This window comes from Oncorhynchus mykiss, chromosome 2, assembly GCF_013265735.2.
Source record: "Oncorhynchus mykiss isolate Arlee chromosome 2, USDA_OmykA_1.1, whole genome shotgun sequence".
Classification (NCBI taxonomy): Eukaryota; Metazoa; Chordata; class Actinopteri; order Salmoniformes; family Salmonidae; genus Oncorhynchus; species Oncorhynchus mykiss.
This window is the reverse complement of record NC_048566.1, coordinates 73,136,097-73,161,159: the sequence shown is the minus strand read 5'-3', so window position 1 is coordinate 73,161,159 and position 25,063 is coordinate 73,136,097. Positions and strand designations below refer to the sequence as shown.

At 43.3% G+C, this 25,063-nt stretch overlaps 2 protein-coding genes across 3 annotated transcripts in view; one reads left to right on the top strand and one right to left on the bottom strand.

The window, feature by feature from the left end:
- The first annotated feature begins 3,848 nt into the window (after positions 1-3,848).
- etfa (electron transfer flavoprotein subunit alpha) lies at positions 3,849-14,939 on the top strand. The gene is made up of 12 exons (XM_021571138.2): positions 3,849-4,006; positions 5,799-5,948; positions 6,074-6,155; positions 6,323-6,405; positions 6,647-6,746; positions 7,351-7,461; positions 7,691-7,792; positions 7,896-7,964; positions 8,833-8,915; positions 13,317-13,382; positions 13,505-13,585; positions 14,596-14,939. Exons 1-12 carry the CDS (start codon positions 3,968-3,970, stop codon positions 14,629-14,631), a joined length of 1,002 nt encoding a protein of 333 aa, XP_021426813.2. The 5' UTR covers positions 3,849-3,967; the 3' UTR covers positions 14,632-14,939.
- A 97-nt stretch (positions 14,940-15,036) lies between these two features.
- tmem266 (transmembrane protein 266) overlaps positions 15,037-25,063 on the bottom strand; it is a 61,835-nt gene continuing 51,808 nt past the window's right edge. For both annotated transcript variants that reach the window (XM_021571117.2, XM_036955069.1), the window contains exons 7-11: positions 23,860-23,998; positions 23,237-23,352; positions 22,338-22,530; positions 16,756-16,818; positions 15,037-16,647 (exon numbers count right to left, since the gene is read on the bottom strand). In XM_021571117.2, the coding sequence (XP_021426792.1) occupies positions 15,995-16,647; positions 16,756-16,818; positions 22,338-22,530; positions 23,237-23,352; positions 23,860-23,998 (1,164 nt within the window). In that variant the 3' untranslated portion in view covers positions 15,037-15,994. The remainder of the gene's footprint in view (positions 16,648-16,755; positions 16,819-22,337; positions 22,531-23,236; positions 23,353-23,859; positions 23,999-25,063) is intronic.

The window sequence follows — 25,063 nt, the reverse complement described above, 5'->3', positions numbered from 1 at the left end:
ATCAAACATATGAAAACCACGTTTGACTCTGTTCCATTTATTCCATTCCAGCCATTACAACGAGCCCATCCTCCTATAGTTCCTCCCACCAGCCTCAACTGCCGTGCTGGGCTTGGTGTGGGTTAGCCTGTGTTGGGCTTGTTGTGGCTGGTGTGGGCTTGGTGTGACCTTGGTGTGGGCTAGCCAGTGCCCAACTTGCCCACTGAATAACCATAGGGGCCAATGGGGTAATGTTTGCTGGGTATGGTCTAGGGCAGGGTTTCCCAAACTTGGTCCTGGGGCCCACACTGGGCGCACGTTTTGTTTTTTTCCCTAGCACTATCAAAGCTTGATGATGAGTTGGTTATTTAAATAAGCTGTGTAATGCTAGGGCAAAAAACAAAATGTGCACGCAGGGGGTGCCCCAGGACCCAGTTTGGGAAACCCTGTTCTAGGGCAGGGATGGGCAACTTTGATGGGGATGGGTGCCACAAAAAATCTGAACTCATTATAAGGGTCTGCAGTGGCTTACAGGTCTATCGAAATCAAATCAAATCAAATTGTATTTGTCACATACACATGGTTAGCAGATGTTAATGCGAGTGTAGCGAAATGCTTGTGCTTCTAGTTCCGACAATGCAGTAATAACCAACAAGTAATCTAACTAACAATTCCAAAACTACTGTCTTATACACACAAGTGTAAGGGGATAAAGAATATGTACATAAAGATATATGAATGAGTGATGGTACAGAGCGGCATAGGCAAGATACTCAATACCATCTACTGTACAGTATATACATATGAGATGAGTATGTAAACAAAGTGGCATAGTTAAAGTGGCTAGTGATACATGTATTACATAAAGATGCAGTAGATGATATAGAGTACAGTATATACGTATACATATGAGATGAATAATGTAGGGTTTGTAAACATTATATTAGGTAGCATTGTTTAAAGTTGCTAGTGATATATTTTACATCATTTCCCATCAATTCCCATTATTAATGTGGCTGGAGTTGAGTCAGTGTGTTGGCAGCAGCCACTCAATGTTAGTGGTGGCTGTTTAACAGTCTGATGGCCTTGAGATAGAAGCTGTTTTTCAGTCTCTCGGTCCCAGCTTTGATGCACCTGTACTGACCTCGCCTTCTGGATGATAGCGGGGTGAACAGGCAGTGGCTCGGGTGGTTGTTGTCCTTGATGATCTTTATGGCCTTCCTGTAACATCGGGTGGTGTAGGTGTCCTGGAGGGCAGGTAGTTTGCCACCGGTGATGCGTTGTGCAGACCTCACTACCCTCTGGAGAGCCTTACGGTTGTGGGCGGAGCAGTTGCCGTACCAGGCGGTGATATAGCCCGCCAGGATGCTCTCGATTGTGCATCTGTAGAAGTTTGTGAGTGCTTTTGGTGACAAGCCGAATTTCTTCAGCCTCCTGAGGTTGAAGAGGCGCTGCTGCGCCTTCTTCACGATGCTGTCTGTGTGGGTGGACCAATTCAGTTTGTCTGTGATGTGTATGCCGAGGAACTTAAAACTTGCTACCCTCTCCACTACTGTTCCATCGATGTGGATAGGGGGGTGTTCCTTCTTCTGTTTCCTGAAGTCCACAATCATCTCCTTAGTTTTGTTGACGTTGAGTGTGAGGTTATTTTCCTGACACCACACTCCGAGGGCCCTCACCTCCTCCCTGTAGGCCGTCTCGTCGTTGTTGGTAATCAAGCCTACCACTGTTGTGTCGTCCGCAAACTTGATGATTGAGTTGGAGGAGTGCGTGGCCACGCAGTCGTGGGTGAACAGGGAGTACAGGAGAGGGCTCAGAATGCACCCTTGTGGGGCCCCAGTGTTGAGGATCAGCGGGGTGGAGATGTTGTTGCCTACCCTCACCACCTGAGGGCGGCCCGTCAGGAAGTCCAGTACCCAGTTGCACAGTTGCTACGTTTCCCTCTTTTACGAAGTCATTTTTTTGGGTCGCCGGCTGGGATCCATTCCGTTGTCCTGGGTGAAAGGCAGAACACAGGATCCGCTTCGCGAAAGTCATATTCTTGGTCGTACTGATGGTGAGTTGACGCTGCTCTTATATTCAGTAGTTCTTCTCGACTGTATGTAATGAAACCTAAGATGACCTGGGGTACTAATGTAAGAAATAACACGTAAAAAAACAAAAAACTGCATAGTTTCCTAGGAACGCGAAGCGAGGCGGCCATCTCTGTCCATACCCACACATGCAGTCAGAGCTGGCCCTAGCCTTTCTGGGGCCCTAAGCAAAATATTATCTGGCCTCTTGGTGGACTGTGTTGGGCTTGTTGTGGGCTAGCCAGTGCTGGGCTAGTGTGGGCTTGGTGTGACCTTGGTGTGGGCTAGCCCGTGCTCACCTTGCCCACCGTATACCCATGAGGCCAATGGGGTTATGGTTGCTGGGCATGGTCTAGGCTACTACGGATTGGTTACATCTCTCCAACCTACATGTATGGCTAAAGTCATTTATGGCAAAGCAAGAACTGGCCCCGAACCAGTTATCACATTTTATTTGGTGTGCATCGTCTTGCCCGGTTCCATGTCGGTCCCTTTACTCTTCTCATAGAACTTAGTAGCCACATTGGCTACTCATTGAAATTAGTATATTTATAGATCTGGATTAAATGGATATGCATAATGATTTTGTTGGTGACAATAGAAGGCCTATCTAGTTTTCCCTGGGTTGTGCCGTGGCGGAGATCTTTGTGGGCTATACTTGGCCTAGTCTCAGGATGGTAAGTTGGTGGTTGAAGATATCCCTCTAGTGGTGTGGGGGCTGTGCTTTGGCAAAGTGGGTGGGGTTAAATCCTTCCTGTTTGGCCCTGTCTGGGGGTGTCATCGGATGGGGCCACAGTGTCTCCTGACCCCTCCTGTCTCCTGGCCACAGTGTCTCCTGGTGGTTGAAGATATCCCTCTAGTGGTGTGGGGGCTGTGCTTTGGCAAAGTTGGTGGGGTTATATCCTTCCTGTTTGGCCCTGTCCGGGGATGTCATCGAATGGGGCCACAGTGTCTCCTGACCCCTCCTGCCTCAGCCTCCAGTATTTATGAGGCAGTAGTTTATGTGTCGGGGGGCTAGGGTCAGTTTGTTATATCTGGAGTACTTCTCCTGTCCTATCCGGTGTCCTGTGTGAATTTAAGTATGCTCTCTCTAATTCTCTCTATCTTTCTCTCTCTCGGAGGACCTGAGCCCTAGGACCATACCTCAGGACTACCTGGCATGATGACTCCTTGCTGTCCCCAGTCCACCTGGCCGTGCTGCTGCTCCAGTTTCAACTGTTCTGCCTGTGATTATTATTATTTGACCATGCTGGTAATTTATGAACATTTGAACATCTTGGCCATGTTCTGTTATAATCTCCACCCGGCACAGCCAGAAGAGGACTGGCCACCCCACATAGCCTGGTTCCTCTCTAGGTTTCTTCCTAGGCTTTGGCCTTTCTAGGGAGTTTTTCCTAGCCACCGTGCTTCTACACCTGCATTGCTTGCTGTTTGGGGTTTTAGGCTGGGTTTCTGTACAGCACTTTGAGATATCAGCTGATGTAAGAAGGGCTATATAAATTAATTTGATTTGATTTTGTTCACACCCACCTACCCAGTCATCATGGACCCGAAGGCTACAGGGTGACAGGGTGAAGGACGGTCATCACTATCTTCTATAGACACAAAGTCATTTGTACAATTTATCTTCATAAAATGTGATTTTAAACCTAACCCTAACCTCACTGATAACTTTACGCCTAACCCTAACCTTAAATCAAGACCAAAAATAAGCTGTTGAATCTGACTTTGTTGCCATGGAAGCTACTTGTGGAGACCGTGGTCTCTGAAATAAAATTGTATTCTGCTCCCACCTAAAACGGAAGTGATTTTAGTCCATCCCACAGTTTTGTCTCGCGAGAACATTCTACAGCTGTCAGAGTTCGTTCGAAGTAAAGTAAAGTAGCATTTGGCAACATCGAATAGCAGGGTCCAAGATGCTTAGAGCTGTCAACAAAACACATTTCAAACAGTTGGTAAGTACACGATAGACGCATATGATTATATTATATTAACTAGCTAAGTAACTTGCTATTTATTCGCAATGTGGCAAATGCAAATCAGCACAATGTCGCTGGTGCCTAATAGACAGTTAACGTTAGCTAGCAAGGAAGCTAGCCAGTCAACTAGCTAACTTAGCTTACTCGTTAGCTAGCTGTGCCCAATTAACGAAATGGCATAGATTTTTTTTCTCTATATTCATAAAAATGAAATAAATCGATTGCCACAGTTTGAACATCTGATCATAGTTGATGGCACAGCTAGCGTCCTTAGCTAGCTGAAAATAGCTAGCAGTTAGCTAGCTTACTTATGCAACCTCATAAACAATCACTTAAGAAACTAACAAAAAATGGCCATGCAATGATTTTAAAGACATTGAAGCACCATTTCAATAACGACAATAATTTCATGTACACTAAATCTATTATACATGTATTGTGCTGTGACGTTGTCTAGACTGCTGTGAATGACCTCTACTCTAGAAACTGTCATTCAGACACAGGTTCAGATAGAGCAGCTGGTACTGTCATGTTTTAGCTTGGTGAAATGCTTGCTACTCCCTGTCAAAGGTTGTATAAGCCCATGTCTAGCTCTGATGTTATGTCAGATTGTTTACAGAAGGGTTTCACAGCTCCCTCCTCCCCTCGGGTGATGTTATGTACTAGTTCACACTTTCTGCTATAACTGACCTCCAATAAATAACCCACTAGATGTTGCTTTCCCCAACAAGCTACATCTGAACAGAACCAGTTATTGGACTATCCAAAATGCTGTCATATTATTCATTGCTATTAATCATGGGTGTTTAAGTTTGATAGGCATTAGAACCATGTAATCAAGGCCGGCTCATCCATTAGGCAGACACATAACACCTCACATAATTCTACCTAAATACAATGAAAACTTCTCTCACCCAGTGGCATATGGGCTATTTAGGTGAGCGCTGATGCCGCCCCATGAGGAGCGCTGCCCACTTTGCCAAAGTCAGGGACGCAAAATATGTATCTTATCCATGCCCAGCACGCCTCTCCAGGGTGCTGTTGGAGAGACACAGCGCTGCGGCTCTCCACCAACGCTCAAATCATCTAACATAAATCATGTAGCCATAGGCTAGTACACTTTCTACTATGTGGTGTTTCTGTAGCTTAGACTGGAGATCTTATTACTGACAATGTTAAGAGACACTTTTTATTTTTACATAATGCACATGTACACTCCCATCAAATAGCCTAAATGTCACCCTTTCAAATACAAACGTGCTTCGATTTGAATATGACTTTACATAAAAACAGGACAGGTCAAAATAAAATGGACAATATGGAATGAAATTAGCCTACTCACGACTGCTGTCCGGGAGTTTAACTCTGTGGGCTAAATTGTCATGAATTAGTGATTTCAATTGTACATTCATACATTTTTGACGAGCTGATCATAGCGAAGAAGAAAATGCTTCCTCATTTCTCACTGTGTAAACATATAGATTCTCATTGCAAATAGGCTCAGAATAACTCCTGGTAAACTTGGGTAGCTGATATGCAGATATTAAATAGCCAAAATGATTAGGCCTGGTCTTAGGCCATGGTTATGAATCAGACGGTAACTGTATGACATGGATGGGCATTCATAAAATTGCATTACAGGCCGACACTGTAGGCTACACTATTCTAGTTTTGCGGGATAAGAGGAGGGAAGCAGAATCGCCAGGACTGGGGCTGAGTGTTATGTTAATGTTATGTCCTATTTACTGAAAATATATTTTCCCCATAGTCTGGTCTCCTCCAGAGGTTTCAAAGCACCTTGGTGGTGGCAGAACACAACAATGACAAGCTGACTCCCATTACGCTGAATGCTATCACTGCAGCCAAGAAACTGGGAGGAGATGTGTCCTGTTTGGTTGCTGGAACAGACTGTACAAAGGTAAGTTAAAATCGTGGGTTTGATCATCAGACTAATAACCTGTTGAAAATGGATGATATCCAGACCTACACTGTTAGTGTTTTTCTTCAAGGGATTGTTTTGCTGTATATTTATAATCTGTTCAGGTTGCACAGGAAATCAGCAAAGTCCTGGGTGTGAAGACAGTTTTGATTGCTCAAAATGATGCTTACAAAGGATCTCTGCCAGGTATGTATATCCACAATGTGAAGCAGATGCATCCGACAGATTCACTGAAGCTGTAAATGAGTTGGAAGTTTTACTTCTATGTAAAGTTAGTATGTTAAATTTGAGGGTTATTTTCTGTCAATTTGCATGTGGTGTTAACTGCAACTTGCATGCATGTCTTTCCATAGAAGCGTTGACTCCACTTATCCTGGCAACCCAGAAGCAGTTCAACTTCACCCATATTTGTGCTGGAGCATCTGCCTTTGGGAAAGTAAGCTTATAACACCTTTATATACATAGCTTCAGTGAGGTCATTTGTTACTCCTCAGCAAGCTGTCTGCCTGCTGATGATTTCATATAATGGATTTAAGGCTAGTGTAAAAAAAACATAGCTGTTATCAGTATGCTGTGTTTTTCAATCATGGTTTCTGGAAGTTATTTGTGGGGCATCTTTGGCTGATTGTTACAGATTGCCTTGTATCCCTGCTTATTTACCATCCTGTCTTTTGTAGAACCTGCTGCCCAGACTGGCTGCCAAGTTGGATGTTGCTCCTATTTCAGACATCATCGAGATCAAATCCCCTGACACCTTTGTCAGAACCATCTATGCTGGTAACTAGCTTTTTGTGAACGTGTTACAGTATATTTGAACTTTTGAAACCTATTGTCCCCCACCCCCCCAAGCCAACCTAAGATGGCGTTCATATTTATTGACCACATTATAAATCACCAATGCAGTTTATGCTGCTTTAGATTTTTCTTTGGTACTCTATATGGATCTTGTTTGAAATGATTATGGGAAACCATGTCAATTTCTAACTGCGTTTGGGACTGCTCTAACAAATTAGTCCAGTAACTCACCACTTCTCCATGTACACAGTACTTACATGTACCATAGAGAACAAGTTTGTTTATAAATCTAAAGCTAAATCAACTTTTCGGCAATACCAGCTTTGATTAGATCCCAAAAGCCTAATTTTTCAATAGCACTAATGAGCTATGAATAAATCAAAATGATCCACTTCAACCTTTGCTGTTTGTCATGTCCAAATAGGTCTTATGGAAAACTCATGGTGTACCTTGAGCCCAGAAGATATTTTATCTTTTAGACTATTTGTGTGAAATTAATTTTCTATTTTAATTCCCAGTTGTCATCAAAAGAGTTGCATGTGGTCGTTACAAAACTGAACATCACTGTTGTTTGTCTCATTCACAGGAAATGCTCTCAGCACTGTCAAGTCTAATGACAATGTCAAGGTTTTCACTGTCAGAGGGACCTCCTTTGAGCCCGCTGAGGTGGAGGGAGGCAGTGCTACATCAGAGGAAGGTAGCTCCAGTACTAACCATGCACTGATACACACCCGAAAATCACACATACAAAAGCCATTGTTCTTGTTTATCATTCTAAAATAAAAAAACAAATTTCCTGGCTGGATAACATATTTGTCAGGGTATAGTTAAAAGCAAGGAGACATGAGACAGTTTGTCCTTGAGATGCAGTTTATTTAATATGATCCTCTGATGTTTCCTCATGTGTTGTTGTTTGTTTATTTCAGTTGCTGCGTCCACTCCTGATGGGATGTCCGAGTGGCTGGAAGCGTCCTTGACCAAGAGTGACCGTCCAGAGCTGACCAGTGCAAAGGTTGTGGTGTCCGGAGGTGAGAGACACCTAACTTCATGCTATTTGCTTTTACTTGACAAATTAATTGATGTGTATGCCAAATGTTTAAAGAAATCATTACTGTCTTGCCCTTCTTTTAGGAAGGGGCCTGAAGAGTGGAGACAACTTCAAGCTGCTGTATGACCTTGCTGACCAAATGAATGCCGCAGGTAAGTGTGCGATTAGAATGAGTCTTTGAATGTTGACCTGCATATACAAATGCAAGTTCTGCATTTGAATACGTAGCTAGGTCTTCATCCAATTGGTGACAGACTTTCATGCAAATGCTCTCGAATCCGCATAAAGAAAACATGTGCATTTTCACCAAATAGATTCTTTGCGGATAAAAATCAGTGCGTGATGATGTAGTGCACACACATTTCATGGTACCGAATAAAAATCTTAAGTTTAATATGTTTCCATCGCTTTTCCAATTCTACCGATAGTTTTGTCACAAACTGTTGCATTAAATAGCAAATGTGCCTACTCTGGTCTTAGCACCTGTACTCCAGCCAACAGCTGGCAGATAGTGTTGGTAGGCTGTGCTGCTAGGTTAGTCTACATGAGATTATTATGGATAACATATTATGGATAGAATATTTTTATTTGTCAAATGGCAGTCAAGCATCGATCATCATGTCACCAGAATAAGACCCTCAATATTTATTGGAAAGGAGCATCAAGATCACCATCCACTGTCACCACCCTGTGAAGTTCATCATCACTTATTTAATCTGTAGCCTAATAAACTGCATGGTTTCCCGAGTCGTAGTGGTAGGACCACACACCATATGATTGTTATTATATCAATATTTGCGCATAAAGGCACTGCCATTTCTCACATAATGAATTTTACCGACACAAAAAGATGTCGAACGAACAAATGATCTGTCGGCATTTGTACAATTTTACCGAAGTGTCCTGTTACCATCATAGCTGTCGTGATTTTTTTTATACGGTAAGACTTTACAATTAAGATATTGGTGAAGAAATTTGATTGACAGCAGTAAAGTAGGTTTGAATTGATTCTCCCCACAGTTGGTGCTTCCAGAGCTGCTGTGGATGCTGGATATGTCCCCAATGACATGCAGGTTGGACAGACTGGCAAGATCGTGGCCCCCGTAAGTGACAAACTCTAGATCATTTAACATTCATCCTATTCTTTGATAGGTAATGTTGTGCTCACAATGGTGGATTCTGTATTAATAGTGCACAATTATTCAAGATAAACCTTTTGTGGAAACATGGGTGTATACTTACAACAAAATAAATCTGAAAATGCGTAGATATATTTTCTGAGTTACCCAGCCAGTATTGATTATTGTGCAAGTTGCCTGCAGCTTGACAAAGGCCTGTTACTTTAGATGCAAACACAATTTCTTGAATTCAGTGTTCTAAAGATGGATCCCTTAGCCCCTTTTAAAAAGGTTAAATTCCCATTATCCGGTTCAGATGGGATATCCCAGCTGTGATTATCCACACATTTGAAATGTAGTTAATGGCACATTTATGCACCTAAATGATTTAGCTGATCCATTAGAGAGCAGAGCACAGTGCAGTGGGTATCTGCTCAGAGCCACAGACCAGGCCATTCTGCCCAAATTGGATTTTGCTAATGTTTTGACAAGCTTGTCACATTTGGGCTTAAAGCCCATTTATTGTTTTTGTTTTGTTTATGAAACATACTCTGCTATACTATCGCTCGTGCAATGATATGCAATGATGTCTGAGGGGAAAAAACAGTGTTCGTTGTTTGAAGTAACACCATTGTCACAAACGGATGTGGCAGTTTCACCATTACGGATTCCAGCTTTAATGTATTAAATCAAATTTTAATGGCAGTATTTTTATCCTGCTCATATTTGTCAGTCAGTTAGTCATAGTCCTCATGCAAACCATTCAGAGGATTCAAGTATTAAATGGTCATTTTTGATCGCTACCTTCCGGCATTGTTAGGACAGAAGAACGATGTCAAAAAAGTGTCATATAAGTGTTAATGTCTGTCTGACATCTTTTTTATTTGACAAATGTCCCCTTGAATAGCACAACTGTGTTCCTTCTTGTTATGTGTATTTGAATGATCCACTTTTGACAGGAGGAATATTTAGCTAATCAACTATTTGCAGGCTTTAAATAGTAGTTATATCCACTAATGAACTGCTCCAGTTATAGTTTTTCTGAAATGATATTTGACATTTAGTGTTTGTCAGTATGTATTCATAGCTTTTGCATATTTACAGTGGGGCAAAAAAGTATTTAGTCAGCCATCAATTGTGCAAGTTCTCCCACTTAAAAAGATGAGAGGCCTGTAATTTTCATCATAGGTACACTTCAACTATGACAGACAAAATTAGGAAATAAAATCCAGAAAATCACATTGTAGGATTTTTAATGAATTTATTTGCAAATTATGATGGAAAATAAGTATTTAGTCACCTACAAACAAGCAAGATTTCTGGCTCTCACACCCTGTAACTTCTTCTTTAAGAGGCTCCTCTGTCCTCCACTTGTTACTTGTATTAATGGCACCTGTTTGAACTTGTTATCAGTATAAAAGACACCTGTCCACAACCTCAAACAGTCACACTCCAAACTCCACTATGGCCAAGACCAAAGAGATGTCAAAGGACACCAGAAACACAATTGTAGACCTGCACCAGGCTGGGAAGACTGAATCTGCAATAGGTAAGCAGCTTGGTTTGAAGAAATCAACTGTGGGAGCAATTATTAGGAAATGGAAGACATACAAGACCACTGATAATCTCCCTCGATCTGGGGCTCCACGCAAGATCTCACCCCGTGGGGTCAAAATGATCACAAGAACGGTGAGCAAAAATCTCAGAACCACACGGGGGGACCTAGTGAATGACCTGCAGAGAGCTGGGACCAAAGGAACAAAGCCTACCATCAGTAACACACTACGCCGCCAGGGACTCAAATCCTGCAGTGCCAGACGTGTCCCCCTGCTTAAGCCAGTACATGTCCAGGCCCGTCATAGGTACACTTCAACTATGACAGACAAAATGAGAAAAAAAAATCCAGAAAATCACATTGTAGGATTTTTAATGAATTTATTTGCAAATTATGGTGAAAAATAAGTATGTGGTCAATAACAAAAGTTTATCTCAATACTTTTTCATTGCCAACAAAGGGTATATAACAGAGGTCAAACGTTTTCTGTAAGTCTTCACAAGGTTTTCACACACTGTTGCTGGTATTTTGTCCCATTCCTCCATGCAGATCTCCTCTAGAGCAGTGATGTTTTGGGGCTGTTGCTGGGCAACACAGACTTTCAACTCCCTCCAAAGATGTTCTATGGGTTTGAGATCTGGAGACTGGCTAGGCCACTCCAGGACCTTGAAATGCTTCTTATGAAGCCACTCCTTCGTTGCCCGGGCGGTGTGTTTGGGATCATTGTCATGCTGAAAGACCCAGCCACGTTTCATCTTCAATGCCCTTGCTGATAGGTTTTCACTCAAAATCTCACGATACATGGCCCCATTCATTTTTTTCCTTTACACGGATCAGTCGTCCTGGTCCCTTTGCAGAAAAACAGCCCCAAAGCATGATGTTTCCACCCCCATGCTTCACAGTAGGTATGGTGTTCTGTGGATGCAACTCAGCATTCTTTGTCCTCCAAACACGACGAGTTGAGTTTTTACCTAAAAGTTATATTTTGGTTTCATCTGACCATATGACATTCTCCCAATCTTCTTCTGGATCATCCAAATGCTCTCTAGCAAACTTCAGACGGGCCTGGACATGTACTGCCTTAAGCAGGGGGACACGTCTGGCACTGCAGGATTTGAGTCCCTGGCGGCGTAGTGTGTTACTGATGGTAGGCTTTGTTACTTTGGTCCCAGCTCTCTGCAGGTCATTCACTAGGTCCCTAGTGTGGTTCTGGGATTTTTGCTCATCGTTCTTGTGATCATTTTGACCCCATGGGGTGAGTTCTTGCGTGGAGCCCCAGATCGAGGGAGATTATCAGTGGTCTTGTATGTCTTCCATTTCCTAATAATTGCTCCCAGGTGTCTTTTATACTGATAACAAGTTCAAACAGGTGCCATTAATGCAGGTAACGAGTGGAGGACAGAGGAGCCTCTTAAAGAAGAAGTTACAGGTTTGTGAGAGCTTGTTTGTAGGTGACTAAATACTTATTTTCCATCATAATTTGCAAATAAATTCATTAAAAATCCTACAATGTGATTTTCTGGATTTTTTTTCTCCTCATTTTGTCTGTCATAGTTGAAGTGTACCTATGATGAAAATTACATGCCTCTCTCATCTTTTTAAGTGGGAGAACTTGCACAATTGGTGGCTGACTAAATACTTTTTTGCCCCACTGTATGTATATCAAAGAATCGTCACACTAGCATTCAGTAGCCTAAAGTCTTTATAAGACTGTCTTCACCCTACTGTCCTGACGTTTACAGACAGTGTGCCGCTGTATTGTTTATGTAATCTAAGCTGTGGGGTGTCATGCCTGAGCAACGTTTCAGACGAGTACCACATTCGGATAACAGCTTGGCAACGGAGCTGCCAGGTTGTCATGTTGCGGTCTTTTGTTGTTTTTTATCGGCTAACAATAGCATCACCACAGTTGAACGACTAGCTACCAATACAATCATGTTCCTTGCAGGGAGTTGCTTTCACACCTGTGGGAATGCTGGGTGTGAAATAGTAGGCTGAAACAGTGCTTTATGCTATTTTTAGCAACACCACAGCAGGTAGCCCTGTCTAGCCTTCTAATTGAAAATGCAAAGCTGCTAGAAGAGCTTAAAGAGACTAACTCTGAGAAGATTCTCCAAATAGGTTAGACATTGGACTCTTTTTAGTACCTTTTTTGTTTTAATATTTTTGTATGTACTCTGATCTTTCCATACAGTGATACTACAACATGTTTTGTGGTCATTCTATCTCTGCAAGGACAGTACACTTGCTGGATAGGACAGTGCCTCTCATGGTGAAATATTGGTTCTCATTTCAGTCGTTGGCAGACTTGTGTTCATAAATTGATGTTCTGCTCCTCTGAGACTACTCCAATAACATTAAGTAGCACTGAAATATTCATATGGCAGTGCATTACGCTGAAAGGTTCTGATGTGTTTTCCCCATAGGTGAGGTGGATGCTTGGGAAGGTCCTACACTCTGCTACACCCCCCCCCCCCCCCCCCCCCCAGCACTCTCCCTCTGAGAGATTACACAGACCTGGTCAGGGTCAGCACTAGAACAGCTCTATACCCAGGACTGTCCTGCAATCAGCTTAATCTGTACTAGGGTGCCAATGACGACCTTAGTGGTGTCGTGATGGTTTTCTGGAGATTGATGGAAAGTTATTCAATAAATATTGTAGGCCCACATATTATACTACTGGTATTGAGTCCGTTGCAGGCATTCCTACAGTAAGGTGTCTTACCTGTGTTCAGCAGCCTGAAACAACTGGGACTACATAGATGTGGCGGTGCACCAAGCGCTTGTATTATGCTGATACAGCTTGTTTTGTCATCTTGTTGTCTCTGTAGGAGTTGTACATCGCTGTTGGCATCTCTGGAGCTATTCAGCATCTGGCTGGGATGAAGGACAGCAAGGTACAGTACAGTTACCATTCTTACTTGTTTCTTCCCTGTCCCTTTATACCAGAACGTTCTGTCATGTATACAGAGTAGGCATGCTCCATTATTTATGAAACACATTCTGCTTTGCACTACAGACTATTGTGGCCATCAACAAGGACCCAGAGGCTCCCATCTTCCAGGTGGCTGACTATGGTCTGGTGGCTGATCTGTTCAAGGTGAGATAGTAGGCCGACTGTATTGGAGGAATATTCGCCCATGAGGAAACATTACCAAACACTCTTGCCATGACTGAAACTAACCCAACACTGGGTTAGCTTTCAGCACAGTCCTGACTAGATGATCAGCAAGACACCGGCATTTCAATAACCAAGAAATGACAACAGTGACAATCAGAATATTACATTCACTATTTCCCTGATCAGTGTTGCAAGAACCATTATTATTCCACCTAATGGAAATGTGTTGAATTATTGAGGTTCTGAATTAATCAGAGGTGAGTTGTGGCCAGAGCCTGCTGTTGTGTAGAGATACAACAGCGCTCCTTCAAACCATAAGTTCTCATGATTTATTTTCTCTTCCCTTGTGCCATTACTTTACATGCTCAGCTGCCCTCTAATGTCTGGCTGGCACATATGGCCAGTGTATCAGAGGGTTGCCATACTCTTGAACAAGAGGGCCCGTGCTTTCGGTGAAAGTGTATTAGCATTTATTTTCATGTGTGTGTAATGTTGTTCATCTTTTATTTACTATGGCGGTGTGTGAGAGGCCCAGGTGTTATGGGGAAACTCTGTAAAAGTGATTGGAAATAATAGCTCATGGCAGCAGAGTTGTGACCTGCTGGTTATCAGCTTACATGTGATCACTCCTTGGATAACTCATTCAAATGTATGGTCTTTCTCCTCTTCCTTCAATTGAAAACTGATCTGTGGGACATACTCGACTCGGGCGCTACTGATACTGATAAACTATATGTCATTCAGCAGGCAACCCCACTCATGTCCCTTTGATCAGTTACTCTCAGAAAATGAAATAGTTTATCAATGACTTGATCTTAAATGGTGTCACCCCAAACTGTGAGACTCAACACTTACATTTATCTAAAAGTTCAACCTTCCATTTCCATGTCGCAAGCACACATTGTGCCCATTGTGTCAACCTTGCTAGATATGCCTGGTTAGGGGGTGCAACCATCTTAAACTACTCTGTTTTGTCTTTGTCTCACTAGGCTGTCCCTGAGATGACTGCAGCATTGAACAAGTGAGCCAAAATTCAGCTCAGCAGCCATACCTTCACTACCTGGGTACCAAGACCACATGGTTACAGCTCTCCTACAATCTCTGCCTTAACATTTCTGGAGCTACTTTTCTGGGAACACTAATAATGTTATCATCCTCCTTCCTAAATGGAAACAGAACAACACTGTTTATAAACCGGACATCTGTTTTTATGGACCTAGCTATGATAATGCCACAAATAATGTTTGTGATATTTTTGTTCCCTGTTAATGCATATTTTGTAATATGTATTTAACGTAGCGTCACAATAAAGGCAATCTTCAGGAAGTCTAAACCTGCCTCACTAATGCACTTTTATTAATGTGTAGTCCCCCGAAAAGGTCTTGGTATCAATGATAAAACTGACTGTAAATGACTGTTCTTTTACCACGTTTGCTTTTAATTGCTTTTACTCTGCACTGAATTCCCTTCATGATCAATTTACAAAATGCCTGTTGACATTTAAGTGCACAGGATTAGATTGCCATGTCTGAAAGCAGATATTTTTAAAGGTCCATGCTATAATACTTTTTCTTCTGACCAACACTTTACATAACATCTTCAATTACAAACCCCTTGAGATTTGGTAGCTGAAACATCCCTCAATCGCTCAATTGTCTGGCTTAAAAATATTTTGTCATATCATTTGAATACAAACTTTAGCATTGATAATGTAGAAAGACAAAGGTAAGAAATAAGCTGAGAACACAGCTCAACACAGTAGAACACAGATCAAATGTACCCTGCATTAGTCCGATCAGAGAGGACTGTACTTAATGTTGAGGTCGAGAGACTCCAGGTTGACTTTCAGTATGGTTTGTTTATAAAATGTCTGATTAGTGTGGCTCATGACATCATAATATGATTGCCAGATAGTAGTTGTTTTGTGATCAGTCTAGTGTCTCCAATCCCTAAGTAAGTACATCAGATAAACAAACCACCCAGTTCCACCCACACACACCCAGCCCCATCGCTAAATTATATCACATTCAAAAGCATCAGAGCCAGTCACATTTCTGCTGAGCCCTGCTACCTCAGAGCTTGGGGCTAATGCCCTAATGCTGGTTTCTTTTGGTGACTCCATATACTCATTTATAGTGGCACTTCCTGATAGATGTTCAGTGCCTGCTCACTAAGGCATGTTTCCCTGTCCTCAATGGACGATGGGCTGTGCTGGCAGAGCTGCCATTCACAGTTCCAAGGTGCTTTTGGCAATGAGGAAGATGGCTGAATGCCAGTGGAGGATGCCTCTGAGTTCATGTCTTTAGTTTTAGTCAGTGAGTTTCAGGAGGTTATTTGAGGAGTGAGTCAGTGCTGGCTAAGAGATACAGTACCACCTGTAGCCCTTTCCTATGTCTCAGGCAGGCTGCTGACGGGGGCATCTGCTTGAGACAGCCTGTACTTCTCCTCCATGAAAGGCTCCCTGGCCTGCAGGTGGATGAGAGGCTTGGTGTGGAAGCCTCTGCGGCTCTCCTTGTTCCTCTTGTTGTAGATGTTGAGCCTGTGCTCCAGCTCAGGGCTGGTCTTGGCGGAGCCAGCAGGGCTGGGCAGTTTGAGGTTGACAGGGTCCAAGCCCTTCTGTCCCAGACAGGAGTCCTCAGACAGGGAGGAGAGCAGCTCCTGCACCACAGCGCTGGGGTGTCCTCTGGGGCCAGGCTGTGTTCCCAAGCCCAGGGCCAGGGGGCTGCAGTAGGGCGGGGGGTAACAGCGCTGGCCACTGTAGGAGTCTGTGGAGGTGGAGGCCTCGCGGACGGTGGAGCTGCAGTCGGTGTTGGAGCCCAGGGTGTGGCTACTTATACTGTGCTGGTGGGCGCTGAAGCTGGAGCGAGAGCGGGACACGGTGGTGTTGGAGGCCTCGCTCACAGAGCTACCCGTCCGCTGCAGACAGCTGGACGCTGCATCTGCACTCACCAGAGACGAGGGCAGCTGGCTGGGGTTATTGGGCAGGTGCACATCTATGGCTGCAGTGGTGATGACACGAGCTGGGTCTGGGATCCCAACATCTACAAGAATCACAAACAACTTGGACTCAACACATGATCCTGCTGACTGTCCGCAAAGCAAAGTACACAAACAAACCTGTGAGGGTGTAGACAATTGTTTATTCTTACCACTGCTTGCCTCACTGTAGTACTGGCTGATGTAGTTGTTCATGTCATCTTGAACAACATGATCTGAAAGAAATAAGAAACAAAATAGGTATGTACTTTTTCTCAGAAACAATTAAATGAGTTAGATGTTTGGTACCCTTATCTAATAGAGCTTGTGACAATCTATTCCCATGTTTGTTCTGTAAAGATCTCCCAGAATGCATCAGTCAGATATTCCTGACCAGAAGGTTGAACCCATAGGAAGCAAGGTAAGGAATGTAAAAAGAGGTGAGGTGGTGGGTAGAAGGGCCTGTGGCTGGCATCTCTGACCTGTAACAGTTTACCTCTAAGTGCCATCCCCATTCCCTCAGGACCACTAGACAGATGGGTTTTATTTATGTTTCTTCTTCAAATATTCATTTTAAGACTGTTCCAAGAAGGCAGGGGATGCTCGGACTAAAATGTGGCGTCAGAGACGATCACTCTGCGATTAATAACACATGAGCATGTGAGGACCACTTAAAAGGCTGCAGTCTGACACAGCCTCTCTGTGAAACCTCAGATATCTCATCTCAGATATACAGCAGAGAGTGGAGCAGGGTGATTTATGTATTTACTAAAGGAAAGTGCTTTGTTTCTCCTGTCTCCTGCAACTTATGATCTGTCTCCCTTTGAAAGTTTTATGGCTCCTGTATTCATTGGAGTGTTTGTTCAGAATTTTAAAGACTTATGTTTTGATAATATTTCAGTACCCCCATGCCAGTATGCCAGTCACCCTGCCCTCCTTCTCCTGAGACATGAAAACAAACAGTAGGTTTAGGCGGATGTTCTCCTCATGATTAAATCCGATGGCGGGTTATAGGCGTTGCGGCTTTTAAAGGCAATGAAAAACAATTGGGAAATTGCCATTAAAAGGTCCTGAAAAGTCATTCTGAAAAGTACTTTTTCTCTCATGGCTAACTACCAGGAAGTTTGAAGAGACAGGTTGAGTGGGCAGGGAGCTTATATTTAAGAGCTCGCCTACACTGACAGCTCTTTGAAACTCCTATGTCAAGCAACTTGGATGCAGTGAGCAACTAATTTGCTGATACACAAAGCAACTCAAAAAACATTGAAATTGCTTCAATGATGCCAATTTGTTTTTTAATACATTCCCGTTTGATATGTCTCTTGTGATTCACAGCAGTACTGACGAATGTGTTGTCATGACAACTGTCAGCGTTTTGAAAGACCCCCCCCCCCCCCCTCCTTTGTTCCGTGCTGGTTGAAGACCCAGCTAACCAGTAACTAGCTAACACCAGACACAGATGAAGACCCAGCTAACCAGTAACTAGCTAACACCAGACACAGATGAAGACCCAGCTAACCAGTAACTAGCTAACACCAGACACAGATGAAGACCTAGCTAACCAGTAACTAGCTAACACCAGACACAGATGAAAGGGGAAACATATAAGTATCTTTGCCATAGATCAATATGGTAAAGATTTAATTATATTTGCTGACACCCTACAGTCACATTTTGGCACCAGTAGAGTAGCTATCTAGCTATATAAACCACGCCCCTCTGCAAACACACCTTTCTTATGTTGGTTACTAGGCGGAACTTATTTAAATTAGACAAAATAATATAATTTTACCATTGGTGTATTAAAATGAGATTAAGGTGATGTTACCTTGTCCATGTATCCAAGTGTTAGACATGGGGAGGGAACCAGTAACTTTATGATCAAACTTTATCAATGTAGAAGCAACAGTCATTAGTCGTCATACTTTGATCTGGTTTCCTTCAAATATCATCACATTTTATGAAAAACATGATTTTGACTGTTCATACATAACCTTTATAAGCAGCAATGCCTATAATCCACGATCGGATTGAATCCTGGCCTAGGTTAGATACAATGGTCATCATACAGAAGTGCGACATCTTTTTAAACCAGTCTTTTGGTTTACAGATACACTCCCCTATGTATTTATTTGGACAGTGAATCTAATTTGTCTCTATGCGCCAGCATTTTGCATTTGAAATCAAATGTTTTATTTGAGGCGACAGTATAGAATGTCACCTTTTATTTGAGGGTGTTTTCATAGATCTGTTTTACAATTTAGAAATGAAAGCACTATGCATCTAGTCCCCCCATTTGAAGGTGTCATAACTATTTGGAAAAATGTATTTATAGTGTATAAAATGTTGTCAACATTTTTGTATTTGTTCCCATATTCCTAGCACACAATGACTACATCCAGCTTGTGACTCTGCAAACTTGTTGGATGCATTTACAGTTTGTTTTGGTGCTGTTTCAGATTATGTTGCGCCCAATAGAAAATAATGTATTGTATCATTTTGGGGTCATTTTATTGTAAAAAAAAATTGGATATGTTTCTTAACACTTCTATGTTAATGTGGATGCCACCATGATTATGGATAATAATGAATCAATTGTGATTAATGATGAGTGAGAAATTTACAGAGGCATAAATATCATCCCCTGTTACTGGTAATGGTGAGAGGTTAGCATGATCTTTATGTATCTGTAACTTTCTCCCTCATCATTATTCACTATTCATTCATTATTATCCTTAATCATCGTAGCATCCACCATTCTTATTTACAATAAAAGTGACTCCAAAATGACTACATTATTTACCATCCATTTATATTGGGCACAACGTAATCTAAAACACAACCAAAAAACTACAAATACATCCAACAACTTTGTCGAATCACAAGCTTGATGTAGTTATTACGGGCTAGGGATATGGGACCAAATACTACACTTTTGACTAAATGTAATACACTGTAAGTGAATTTGTCCAAACACTTAAGACACCTTCAATTTTTTAAATTTAATTAGGTAAGTCAGTGAAGAACAAATTCTTATTTACAATGATGGCCTACCCCGGCCAAACCCGGACGACACTGGGCCAATTGTGCGCCTCCCTATGGGACTCCCAATCACGGCCGGATGTGATTCAGCCTAGATTCGAACCAAATCAAATTGTATTAGTCACATGCGCCGAATACAACAGGTGTAGTAGACCTTACAGTGAAATGTTTACTTACAAGCCCCTAACTAACAATGCAGTTTAAAAAACATGAATACGAATTAAAAGTAACAAGTAGTTAAAGAGCAGCAGTAAAATAACAATAGCGAGACAATATACAGGGGGTACCGGTACAGAGTCAATGTGCGGGGGCACCGGTTATTTGAGGTAATATGTACATGTAGGTAGAGTTATTAAAGTGACTATGCATAGATAACAGAGAGTAGCAGAAGTGTAAATGAGGGGGTGGCAATGCAAATAGTCTGATTAGCCATTTGATTAGATGTTCAGGAGTCTTGTGGTTTGGGGGTAGAAGCTGTTTGGAAGCCTCTTGGACCTAGACTTGGCGCTCCGGTACCACTTGCCGTGCGGTAGCAGAGAGAACAGTCTATGACTAGGGTGGCTGGAGTCTGACAATTTTTAGGGCCATCTTTTGACACCACCTGGTATAGAGGTCCTGGATGGCAGGAAGCTTGGCCCCAGTGATGTACTGGGCCATACGCACTACCCTCTGTAGGGCCTTGCGGTCGGAGGCAGAGCAGTTGCCAAACCAGGCAGTGATGCAACCAGTCTCTCGATGCTGTAGCTGTAGAACCTTATGAGGATCTGAGGGCCCATGCCAAATCTTTTCAGTCTCCTGCGGGGGAATAAGTTTTGTCGTGCCCTCTTCAAGACTGTCTTGGTGTGCTTGGACAATGTTAATTTGTTTGTGATGTGGACACCAAGGAACTTGAAGCTCTCAACCTGCTTCACTACAGCCCTGTCAATCAAAATGGGGGCGTGCTCATGCAGTTATGAGTGAACAGGGAGTACAAGAGGGGACTGAGCACGCACCCCTAAGGGGCCCCTGTGTTGAGGATCAGCATGGCGGATGTGTTGTTACCTACCCTTACCACCTGGGGGCAGCCCGTCAGGAAGTCCAGGATCCAGTTGCAGAAGGAGGTGTTTAGTCCCAGGGTCCTTAGCTTAGTGATGAGCTTTGAGGACACCATGGTGTTGAACGCTGAGCTATAGTCAATGAATAACATTCTCACACAGGTGTTCCTTTTGTCCAGGTGGGAAAGGCCAGTGTGGAGTGAAATAGACATTGCATCATCTGTGGATCTGTTAGGGCGGTATGCAAATTGGAGTGGGTCTAGGGTTCCTGGGATAATGGTGTTGTGAGCCATGACCAGACTTTCAAAGCACTTCATGGCTACAGACATGAGTGCTACTCATGTAGTCATTTAGGCAGATTACCTTAGTGTGGCTCAGGCACTATGGTGGACTGCTTAAATCATTTTGGTATTACAGACTTGGACAGGGAGAGGTTGAAAATGTCAGTGAAGACATTTGCCAGTTGGTCAGCGCATGCTTGCAGTACACATCCTGATAATCCGCCTGGCCCTTTCGGCCTTGTGAATGTTGACCTGTTTAAAGGCCTTACTCACATCGGCTGCGGAGAGTGTGATCACACAGTCGTCCGGAACAGCTGGTGCTCTCATGCATGTTTCAGTGTTATTTGCCTCGAAGCGAGCATAGAAGTAGTTTAGCTCGTCTGGTAGGCTTGTGTCACAGGGCAGCTCTCGGCTGTGCTTCCCTTTGTAGTCTGTAATGGTTTGCAAGCCCTGTCACATCTAATGAGCATCGGAGCTGGTGTAGTACGATTCGATCTTAGTCCTGTATTGATACTGCCTGTTTGATGGTTCGTCGGAGGGCATATCGGGATTTCTTATAAGCTTCCGGGTTAGAGTCCCGCTCCTTAAAAGCGGCAGCTCTAGCCTTTAGCTCAGTGCGGATGTTGCCTGTAATCCATGGCTTCTGGTTGGGGTATATATGTACAGTCACTGTGGGGTCAACGTCATCGATGCACTTATTGATGAAGCCAATGACTGATGTGGTGTACTCCTCAATGCCATAGGAAGAATCCCGGAACATATTCCAGTCTGTGCTAGCAAAACAGTCCTGTAGCTTAGCATCTGCATCATCCAGGGACAGTAATGACATCTCTTGCACTAAGATGTAGTGCCTTAGACCGGGAGCCCATTTGGGAGGGGACTAAACACAAAGTGCTTCACTGTCCAAATAAACACGGAGGGGAGTGCATATTTACATAGAGGATCTTGTCCTCATTCAAACAGCACTCCCATAGCACTGAGGTCTCCGACTCAGAGATCCCACACTGTAGGCATCCCATCAGGCTGCTGTTCTTGTGGAAGGATTTTCCTTGTACAGTACTCTACTATTCTATCCTCCCTGGAATCTGGTGTGGTTTGTTAGATGTCTGTTGTGGTTTCCAGGTGAACGGAGAACTTCTTTTCGACCCAGACAACCTCTGTTTAACAAACATGACCCAAAGCACAGAGCACTCTGTTCATTCGGCCACTTTGCATGGAAAATCTGGTCTGACTTGGCCAAGGCATCCCACTATTCCCCTGGCTTCAAGAGAGACCCTCTGTGGTTAGAAACCACAGCCAGCAGGCAATCCCTAGAGATAGAACCCTATGACATTGTTTTATCTTGATGAGACAATCTACAGTGTTCTGATGTAATGCTACAGGATCAGGGTGTGGTACCTCTAGGGGCTGCTGCCTCCCTGGCTTTAGCCTGGCCTCGCTGATCGGGGCCCCCAGGGGCCAGGCCGTCCACCTCCTGGAAGCTGCTGCTCTGCTTGCCCCACACATGGTGGATCTGCATGGCAGCCTCTCGCTCTGCTACCAGGTCCAAGTCCTGCTGAGCCAGGTGGGCCCGCAGCTGCCTGATCTCAAACTAATAGAGAGAGAGCGAGAAAGAGAGAGTGAGAGAAAGAAGGAAAGAGAGCGAGAAAGAAAGACAGAGAGCGAGAGAGAGAGAGAAAGAAAGAGCGAGAAAGAGAGAGAAAGAAGGGGGGGAGGACAAAGGGAGAACATACATGTGTTATCCTTGCATACAAACACCTGAATACCCTTTAAGAGCTCTGGCCCTAACGTCCACACACTGTATCTCATCCGCTAACTACATTACTGGTAGCTGTTGGCTATATTGCCAAACCCTGACTTGTGTCACACTGACCATTGCACACATAAATAGATGACATTTACGTATGTACATATTACAGATCCCTCTAATGGTTAGAACATAAACCTTTTCCCTCTTGGGTCAACAGGACCCAGCAGGGTTGTACAGTGACAGTCATAAGCCCTCAGCTGTACTATAATAATAATAATCCCAGGATGGGAATAACAGGAATGTTGTGAATCATTATGACTGAATACAGAACCTGATAGTATCTCCTATTACGGATATGTGATCTATTTATGTATTCAAAGGGTCAGTGTGACACAATTCAGTGTTTGTCAGATTAAAGGTTTGGTTATTCCACTAATATGTGTGTGAATTTGAATGTGTTATTTTAGCAATTATTTCTGGCACTTTGCTGCCCTCTACTGGTCAATGACAGGTAATGGTAACTAGTTAGACAGGTGTGTGAACATACTGCCTGCTCCTGGCAGATCTGGGTGAGTCTCTCCAGCTGCTCCTCCCTGACAGCTTTGGCCTTCTCATACTGCTGGTTCTCCATCTCCATCTCCACTTTTACCTGCAGCACGTAGGCTGGGACAGAACACAGGGCAGACTGTTAAAGAGACTTCTAGGTAGGGATAAACAGCCACACTGACATAACTTATTTTTTTAATATCAGTAGTAGGCCACATAAGAGGGATTATGATCAGTAAGAAAAACATGTTTCCTGTCTTAAATCAATCAATGTACATATGTGTGCATGTGAAACATGGAACTTCCACAAGAGGGCGTAACAATTAAAAACAGCTTAGAGTCAAGAAACAGTACAACGTGTGTGAATCTGTATCAGATTATGTATGTATTTGTCATTGTGTTGTAAAGCAAGTATTGATTGTGGTTGGTAATATGCATGGTAAAAAAAAATCCGTAAAGCTCTGTCAAAAGCCAGTTAGGATAATAAAATCCATAAGGGTGGAGCTGCAGAAATATTGTTGTCGCATCTCTGCAACCTGACAGTTAAGGACATGACACAGAGGAGACTGTATTCATCCACCCTCTGCACCCCATACATCTACCCTCAGGCCCTCCCAGCCTCACCATCGATGATCCTCTTGACCCTCCAGATGCGCAGGGTGATGATGAGGCCGATGGCGTCCCAGGGGCTGCTAGGGCCGTTGGCCACCGTTGAGGCCACCATGGGGGCCAGGGACAGGACTATGACTGCACCGTCAAACACCTACACACAAGCACACACACAAAGATATTAGCAAGAAGACAATATTTGAATGAAAAAACATGTACAAGTATGACAGAATTTTTTTTTTTTTAAATCCAGAAATCACATTGTAGGATTTTTAATGAATTTATTTGCAAATTATGGTGGAAAATAAGTATTTGGTCACCTACAAACAAGCAAGATTTCTGGCTCTCACAGACCTGTAACTACTTCTTTAAGAGGCTCCTCTGTCCTCCACTTGTTACCTGTATTAATAACACCTGTTTGAACTTGTTATCAGTATAAAAGACACCTGTCCACAACCTCAAACAGTCACACTCCAAACTCCACTATGGCCAAGACCAAAGAGATGTCAAAGGACACCGGAAACAAAATTGTAGACCTGCACCAGGCTGGGAAGGCTGAATCTGCAATAGGTAAGCAGCTTGGTTTGAAGAAATCAACTGTGGGAGCAATTATTAGGAAATGGAAGACATACAAGACCACTGATAATCTCCCTCGATCTGGGGCTTCACGCAAGATCTCACCCCATGGGGTCAAAATGATCACAAGAACGGTGAGCAAAAATCCCAGAACCACACGGGGGGACCTAGTGAATGACCTGCAGAGAGCTGGGACCAAAGTAACAAAGCCTACCATCAGTAACACACTACGCCGCCAGGGACTCAAATCCTGCAGTACCAGACGTGTCCCCCTGCTTAAGCCAGTACATGTCCAGGCCCGTCTGAAGTTTGCTAGAGAGCATTTGGATGATCCAGAAGAAGATTGGTGGAATGTCATGTGGTCAGATGAAACCAAAATATAACTTTTAGGTAAAAACTCAACTCGTCGTGTTTGGAGGACAAAGAATGCTGAGTTGCATCCAAAGAACACCATACCTACTGTGAAGCATGGGGGTGGAAACATCATGCTTTGAGGCTGTTTTTCTGCAAAGGGACCAGGACGACTGATCCGTGTAAAGGAAATAATGAATGGGGCCATGTATCGTGAGATTTTGAGTGAAAACCTCCTTCCATCAGCAAGGGCATTGAAGATGAAACATGGCTGGGTCTTTCAGCATGACAA